The sequence below is a fragment of the Rhamphochromis sp. 'chilingali' genome (assembly GCF_963969265.1).
Source record: "Rhamphochromis sp. 'chilingali' genome assembly, chromosome: 22".
NCBI classification, from domain to species: domain Eukaryota; kingdom Metazoa; phylum Chordata; class Actinopteri; order Cichliformes; family Cichlidae; genus Rhamphochromis; species Rhamphochromis sp. 'chilingali'.
Window position 1 is genome coordinate 13780238 of NC_137950.1, and position 8867 is coordinate 13789104.

Consider the following 8867-nt stretch of genomic DNA (forward strand, 5'->3'; position numbering starts at 1 on the left):
ATCGTAGCATGGCATATTCACTGTATCCAGGGTACAGCAAATAACCAGTGTACAGAGTCACAGCCACGCAGCCCAGAGACTATATGTCTATACAAAGTACGAATGGCTTTCCCCCATGTCCGGGGAAAAGAGGACGGTTGGTCACCCTAGTTAAGTGTATTGGCTATGACAAAAAATAATAAAATATGTTCGGATGTAATGTTTTTAACTTTAATTTTGACTTTGATTGGTAGAATTTTTTAACCTGGGGTTGTCCACTTTCCAAGAAATACCATTTACGGTTCCTTTATCAATGTTTCTGTACGGACCAATTTAATGTGACCCCTCTTCGCCGCTTTATGTGCTACTGTTTTATGAACTGCCCTCAAGATATCATGCTTCTTAAAAAACAAACAGATATTTACACTTTGTTTACAAAGAACGCACATTCCTCAGTCTGTTGATGGGATTTTTATTGGGCAGCCGGCCCGTTTTTTTAGCATTTGTTTTTAGGGGGAAGGTAAATAGAAAGCGCTACAGGAAGTTGTTGTCAGCATTACCACTGCAGTCAGTACTAGTTAGAAATATGTGCTCCCTGTAGTCTTTTAAAGCCGTAAACCTTTGAAAATAACTCTGGAGGAGGCCGTCGCATTGTTGGAACTCTATTTAGTTGTCATGATAATTTCATTTTCGTGGGCTGTTTATTTTATATTCGTGTCGAAGCCGGTGCTGGGGAAAAATTAGCTAGCGTAACGATAGAAATGGGTCGATGACAGAGACTGCAGCGGAAGAGTTTGGCCGAACGAAGCAGCGAGATGGATTTCTCTAAATTCCTGGACGATGATTTCGACGTGAAGGACTGGGTGAATGGTGCCTTCAAGGTGGTGCAGAAGGACGCGCCGGGGAAGGCAGACGCACACGCTGCTACACTGGTCATGAAGCTGCAGGTCTTCATCCAGGAAGTCAACAATGCTATCGAGGGTCAGTAGTTTGCATTGGCCAGTGCGTCTTTAGTGATGTCCTCACCATTGTAATTTGCCTTTATGGCCTACACTGTTAACTTAGTAAACTACGTCCCATTTACAGTTAATGCAGTATGCTACAAGAACATTTCTGCTGCATTTATTGCATTAATATAAACGGCAAAGTCAGTTTTATAAATACTTCTGTAGAACCAATACAATTCAGCTGCCCCACAATCCTCTAAAAAGGACCATAACCACGTGACCATGTGTCTTTGTTGTCATTAAGGACTATGGTTTGTGCATTTGGAAATTGCATGCTGTATGAAATCTTCTGATGACAAATTAAAGGAAAACTTTACAGAAAGAGTCATGGTGTCCCCATCAGCAGGTCATTAGTGAGCACTGAATGGCTTTAGGTGTAGGAAAATTATACGAATCATCTACTGTGGCCTTTACATTCACCAGATCTCTACCTGGACAAACACCCATGAGAAAATGACTTGTTAGACGTGAACACAACACGTAATGAGAAATTGTCTTTGAGAAGATTTATGTTCTATTCATACATCAGTTTAAGAGTTTGTGTATCTAGATCAGAGGTGTCAGAGCTGGCTTAAAATTTGTACTTGTGTAATTTATTACATTTTTTCTTGCTTATAAAGATCTGTTTGTCATGAATAATATACGAAAGTGATAAACAAACAGTTAAATGACATAAAAATTTAATTTGTTTTCACTATTGACTATAGAACTTTCTGTTAATTACCAGAAACCTTCTGTTGTAAAATTACAGGTCAGTCTGGCCAATAAACTACCAGAACATTTTCTGGTTTTCTTTTACCTTTAGTTCTTCAATTCAGTTTTAGCTCCAAATCACAACAACCATCGCCTCAAGGCACTTTATATTGTAAGGTAGATCTTACAATAATACATACAGAGAAAAACCTAACAACCATATGACCCCCAATGAGCAAGCACATTGGCAACAGTGCGAAGGAAAAACTCCCTTTAAACAGGAAGAAACCTCCAGCAGAAACCTCCACCTCAGGGAGGGACGGCAATGTGCTGTGACCGGTTGAAAGAAGGAAGCCATGATAAAAGACGTGCTGTGGAAGAGAGCCAGAGATTAATAAAAAGTATGATTTAGTATGATGAGGTCTGTTTAAGCCCTAATTATTATTATTGTTATTGTTGTTATTGTTAACTTTTATTTAATCAGGAAAGAAATAAACTCTTGAGATTAAAAATGTCTTTTCAGTTGTTGACACCTTTCTTACACTTCCTACAGAAGCTTTTCTTTATCATGTAGGAAAAACTAACAAATACTGTTGAAATTGGATTCCCTTTTCCATGACATCTCAGCTAAATATGTAAAACTTCTTTTCACTAACAGAAAGGGAAGTTTACAGTTTACTGAGTTTACAGAGTTGGTGGGTTTCTACATTACGATATCAAGCGCCATGGCATTTGTATTTATACTGTGTACCAGTACTGCATGGATAAAATTGTGTTGAATTTAACTATGACATGTTAAAAAGTTAGAGTTGTGTTTTCATTTGTTGTGTAGAGAGCAGTAACCAAGCCCTTCAAAATATGCCCCGAGTGCTGAGAGATGTGGAGGCTTTGAAACAGGAGGCCTCTTTTCTAAAGGAGCAAATGGTCATGGTTAAAGAGGACATCAAGAAATTTGAGCAGGAGACAGTGCAGTCCATGCAGGTGTGTGCACAGTTCCAATACTTACTTGAAGTGTATTCAGGATTTAAATGTGATCTAGTGCATTAGGAGAACATGTATACATACTTTGTATATTGTGTTTTTGAAATAATTTGCTTAATAGTAAGCATTATAATAGTGAAAGTCTAGCACTGGACTCAAATGTGCAGAGTACTCCATACTTCTGAGGCTTGAACTGTATGTTTCATGCATATTTTCAACCAGGTCCTGGTGGAGATAGATCAGGTGAAGAGTCGAATGCAGCTGGCAGCTGAAGCGTTGCAGGAAGCAGACAAATGGAGCACACTGAGTGCAGACATTGAGGAGACCTTCAAAACACAGGTATGAAAGAAAGACTCTGCCGCAGAGCTTTTCTTGGTTTGTTTCTGCCTGCCTTGCTGCTTACCAATTATGAACTGATGTGACTCACACTGGCTCATATGCGTGTTAGAGATCAGAATATTGGAGCACTTTAATCTTGTTATTTAATCTAACTTTCTGAGTGTACTCAACACATCCTGTAAACTGATCCACTGTAGAGTCAAACCTCTTCCAAGGCACTGGATGAGTAATGTGTAATTACAGTGCTATTGTAATTAGCTTTTTATCCTTTGAAAGCTAATTATATAATATTACGATATTGTGCAGATGTTGACGGTAACGATAGTAATCATATTTTCCTTTTTTCAGGACTTTAAAGTAATTTCTTCTAAGCTAACCAGCATGCAGAACAGTCTGGCCATGCTAGTGGACACACCAGACTACTCTGATAAGTGTGTTCACCTGGAGGCTTTGAAAAACAGACTGGAGGCCATGGCCAGCCCACAGATAGTAGCAACGTTTAATTCCATGTCTGTAGGTAAGAACCCCAGAGAAAGTGTTGTTTCTTGAATTTATTCAGTGCTTACTGTTTTGGTTTGCTGTAGTTTGCTTACACTGTACAAACATCACATGCTTTTGCCTCTCTGCAGACCAAGCCAAGCTGTTTGTTAAAGTCTTCACAGAGATCGACAGAATGCCGCAGCTTCTTGCGTACTACTACAAGTGTCACAAGGTAGGCACCACTGCATCTCTGTGACCTATAAATCTCTGCAAAGGCATATTCTGATATATTTGCTTCTGTGCATGACTGTCTGTTTTGCTGTTCTCAGGGCCAGTTGCTGAGTATATGGCAGGATCTCTCCCAGAGCGAGCTCAATCTGAATCAGCAGCTGTCTGAATTCTACGACACCTTGCTCTCCACTTGGCACGGCCAAATACAGTGGAGCAGCCAGGTGAGATGGACTGCAGTACCAAGATCGACACCTGATGGGTTTTACTTTGCTAACACTCTGTAGTGCTAATTTTTTTTTTTATCTTGGATTCACACAGGTGTTCAAGAAGCCTTATGAAGTGGTGACAGTGTTGTTGATACAGTCTCTGGGGGCCATGGTGCCATCCATACCTGTGTGCTTGAGCACGGCCATGGAGCGGGCAGCCCAAGAGGAGCGTCTGGGGACTCTGCTGGAGCTCCATCACACCACGTCCACCTTTGGACACAACCTTGAAGCAGCCATGCTGCCACACCTGGGTATGCACCTGAACCATATGTGTAAATACTGCTCATGGAAGATGACAACATAAAGTGTTCTCTTCATGTTTGGTCTTATTTCTGCTGCAGGTGAACATAACCTCTTGAAGCTGAGTGAGCTGGTCTGTGCGCTGTATGATCCCTATAAATCTTATCAGCTACATTATGGAGATCTGGAGGAAGCTCACCTTCTCATCCAGATCAGCGCCGTGCCTTTGGTTAGAGCACACCAGAAACTCAACCATGGAAATAACCAGAATTTTTGCAGTAATTACTTGTAGTCTGATCTTTATCCAAATCATAATTATACACTGAACTAACTAACTAATTATAACTGAACTAACAACAGAAAGAGTTGTGAACCTGTTTGCTAACAACTTGTCAAGTTGTCAGTCAGGTGTTCCAGTTACTGAGAGATTTGAAGTGTTGTTGTGCCCCTCAAACAAAGTTTACTTGCTGATAAAGTCTGCTGTTGCCTAGAAAGACTGGTAGGACCTATCGTCTGTGAAAACAAGTTTCACTTCTCCTTAGAATAGATGCATGAAGTCAGAAGCTAAATGGATGTTTAAAAAGAATCCACCCAAAAACTGTTTACAGATGAATGAAAGTCATGACTGTTCCTAAACTCCATGGGATGAGGATTACAGGAGAAGTGCATCATGTAAAACTGAACGAGGTTAGAAAAACAGCAAAAAGGGAAAAAGTGAGGAATAGCTGCAGAACTCCTCCAGCACAATTATTTTGAGGACTTATTATTTGCAGCAAAACGACACAAAGTTTTGAAGGAAACAAGGCACTAAACACCGCCATCACTGGAGTGTTTATTAAATCATCTCACAAATGACAAAATTAATTAAATATCAATTTGCATATCTGGCTTTTAATTTGCATAATTTTGCTACATCTGGCATTTTTGTGCAATTTATTCAGGCTTTTAAGGAAAACATAGATCACACTGATGATGTAGAAATCTAAAAAAACTCGCCATTACAGGGTTAAGTTGCTGAGATTCATAAGCTAAAAATGTGTTTGTATGTAGCAGTGACACTAATATAGTCCATTTTGTCCTGTTTTGCACATTCCACTACAGGAACACGGGGAGGTAATTGATTGCGTAGAAGAGTTGAGCCACTCGGTAGGCAAGTTGTTTGGCCTGGCTGGTGCTGCTGTGGACCGCTGTGTCAGACTGACTGATGGACTTGCAGTGTGTGGCCTCCTCAAAGCTCTCAAAGCCCTCTTCACCAAGTAAAGAGCCTCTACTCACACTCACATACGCCACATACTGCATGGATTGCTACAGATATGTTTTATCTCTAGATATAGTTTGTCTGATTTTAGCATTACTGTAGATGATTCACCAGCTTTGACGTGGTGCTGATTCTAGGTATGTGTCAGACTTTTCCACAACACTCCAGTCGATCAGGAAGAAGTGTAAGCTTGAGGACACACCAAGTTCATCGGTTTTCCAGGAGGACTGGACGGCTTTCCAGAACTCAGTCAGGTTATTACCTTTTTAAAAAACAAAAAAAACAACAAACCCTTTTGTTATAATTCACATGGATTGAAAATAATTGCATGAAAAAAGCTGTCTTCTTGCTTTAAAAAACAATATTGTTGTTTGCAGGATCATTTCCACATGTGGAGAGTTGCTTAGACAATGTGGGGCCTTTGAACAACAGCTGTCAAACAAGTGAGTGAATCTTTTTACTGAATGAATATTTTTACCCAATGACAGTGAGCACACAGTCAAGAAGCTGATCTGGAATTTTAAAGAAAATGTCTACTTTGCGATCTGTCCCATAGGATCCTGGCCACGGCAGGTAAGTACTTGTCAGAGTCGTACAGCCCACGCAGCCTGGCAGGCATCCAGGAGGCCACTTCCACAGAAAGGAAGAGTGCCACCAAAAACCCTTGGCAAGAATACAACTACCTTCAGAGGGGAAATGTGGCTGAATACAACAATCTGATGGAACTTCTTTACTCGTTAAAGGTGTGGCAGTTTTCTGTATTGAACCCTTACACTTGGTTTATCAGGGTCCTTCTGTAGCTGTTCTTCTTACCCGACACTTCCTCCTATTTCTGCTTGTCCCTCGCAGGAGAAAGGCACAGGTAACTCCAACTTGTTAGCAGAGCCTAGGACAGCTCTGACCAGACTCAATCAACAGGCCAACCAGCTGGCCTTTGACTCGGTCTTCATGCAGATCAAGCACCAGCTCTGCCTCGTCTCCAAGATGGAGGTGTCAAGTTTCTGCGTTATTTAATTTCAAATAAGGATCAAGATGATTTGAGTGAATGTGTGCTGAAAGCTTTTGGATTGAGTTTGCGCACTCGAGTGGTGGATGTGCCGTATCCGTTTAATCTGTTTGATTTGTGCTTCGTGTTTAAGAGTCAAGAATCACCTGGTCTTGGAGAGAGCTACACGGAGGACCTGCCTAATTTCAGCCTGTCACCCCAAGAGTACATCACTAATGTTAGTGAACTTTCATTTGATAAATATAAATAAACAGGATACAGTGGCATTTGTACATATTTACAGAGACCATATGACTTTTCCCTCCACATAGATAGGACAGTACCTGATGTCTCTCCCACTCCACTTGGAGCCTTTTGTGACACAAGAGGACCCGGCTTTAGAGATGGCCTTACATGCTGGGAAGCTGCCTTTCCCTCCAGAGCAAGGTTACTGAAAATTATCCCCCTCAATTTTCCCTAAAGTCAAAGACACTTGAGTGACAACTCAACTCATTTGAAGAGGAGATGTCTTGTAATCTGGTGCCCTTCTCAAAGACCACCTCCTTCTGTTTCAGGTGATGAGCTTACTGAGCTGGACAACACAGCAGACTACTGGTTGGGCTCCATTGCTCGGGCAACCATGCAGACCTACTGTGATGCCATTTTACTGATCCCCCAGCTGAGCACTCATTCCACTAAACAACTGGCCACGGATATCGGTACAGTAGCTAAAATGCGGGACAGATGACGTACTCCTTCTCATGGGGATCAATTGAAATTCACGATAGCCCGAAATTATATCTGAACATTTGTGTTTGTGCTCCACAGACTATCTGAGTAACGTGATGGACGCCCTGGGCCTGCAGCCGTCTCGCACCCTGCAAAATATCGTAACTCTACTTAGGACTAAACCACAAGACTACAGACAGACTGCCAAGCTGTTGCCTCGACGACTGACGTCCACTATCGCTGCACTTCGGAGCATCGACTACTAAGACAAAAGCAAAAGGACTCGATAGGTTGCATGGCTTCAAGGGCGGCCCTGGGGACGTCCTGTGCTGTAAACAAACAGAAGAATGTGATGTTAATATCAGCTGGTTTACATGTTACAGTTCCCCAAATATCATAGTGGCTAATCTCGCTGACAGCTGCAGCATTTAAAGACGTTTGTGTCTAAATATGGCATTTATGGGACGAGATTCAAATAAGGGCAGGTCTGACCTTTTTTTTTTTTTTTTTTTTTTTAATTTTCATTTTTTTTTAACTGATTAATGTTTGTGAGTTTGAAATGATGATGTCTCACCAGTGACGACGCCTTCAAGTGAAACCAAAAGGGGAATGTGTCTTGACTTGTCATTTTTCACTTCTGCATTTATAAGACGGGGGCAGCTTCAGAGCATTTAAATCTACTTAAACAAGTCTGTCATGCTAATGAATAAATCGTAATTATTAAATTATATTTAGGTAATAATAGTGACAAACTTTATTCATTTCTGGTAATTTAACTTTGAAAATAAGGGAGAAAGTGATCTGTCTCTGTTGAGGTTGTGGGTGGGCTGAACTGGTGACATGGTTAATATTTTTACATGCAGTATGGTGGAAACGTGTATATAAAACATGGATGTAAACACTGTAGTGTGGCTATGTGTATTATTTTAATTCAGTGGACTGAATCAAGCGCTGAATGAGGATCCCTCAGTGGTAAACTGTGTATTGCGTTGTATGTTCCACTTCCTACCTTTAAGACATGAAAATTGGCTTGTCTGTCACGGTTAATTGTCAGGGGACTCGAGTAGGCAAAGAAGACTTTGCTGTAAAGCTCTTTTCACACATTTAAACTACTGAAAATGTGGACGAATCAGGTCGGACAGTTTTGCAGTTGTCCCTTATCGCAGCAGGAGATGGAGTGTGCAGCTTTGGGCTCATGCTACAGTTACATTTAAAAAAAATGGTGGTTGGAGACTGTGGCAAGACCCAAATTAGAGTGACCCTGTGATATGAAATTGTGGCCTGGTTGCTTTTGCATCTGAGATGCTGTCAGTTGCCATCTTCAAAGCAACTTATGTGAGTCGAAATGGCGATGGAACTGAATCAGTTTGAGTGAATGAGGTACGCAATGATAACTCTATGAACTACTTAAATTCAGAGTCCACCCAGGACCTTAAATTTGAAACACAAATGTCTCAACTTTGCTTTTATATGGTAATATAACAAGAACACAACCAACTGAGTCCCTTAATGAAAACCTCAGGGACATGTTGCACTCATCAGTACAGACTCACTCAGGTTGTTTGCAGTTTGTTGGCAATTGTCTGCGTTTATAAATTAAAGGGCAGTTATTTGCAAACCCTTGCTAATCTGTCTGAGACTGATGGCAGTCAGTCCACTTTGGATTGCAAGCAGTTGCA

The 8867-nt window shown here is 41.0% G+C and overlaps 1 protein-coding gene across 1 annotated transcript; it reads left to right on the forward strand.

Moving 5' to 3' along the window:
• Window positions 1-445: 445 nt before the first annotated feature.
• On the forward strand, window positions 446-8087 carry cog7 (component of oligomeric golgi complex 7). The gene is made up of 17 exons (XM_080873477.1): window positions 446-960; window positions 2512-2660; window positions 2883-2999; window positions 3348-3516; window positions 3629-3711; window positions 3809-3931; window positions 4029-4227; window positions 4318-4445; window positions 5318-5472; window positions 5612-5728; window positions 5852-5917; window positions 6031-6217; window positions 6324-6464; window positions 6614-6697; window positions 6792-6906; window positions 7035-7178; window positions 7288-8087. The coding sequence occupies exons 1-17, from the start codon at window positions 795-797 to the stop codon at window positions 7452-7454; spliced, it is 2310 nt and encodes a 769-aa protein (XP_080729603.1). The 5' UTR covers window positions 446-794; the 3' UTR covers window positions 7455-8087.
• Window positions 8088-8867: the final 780 nt, after the last annotated feature.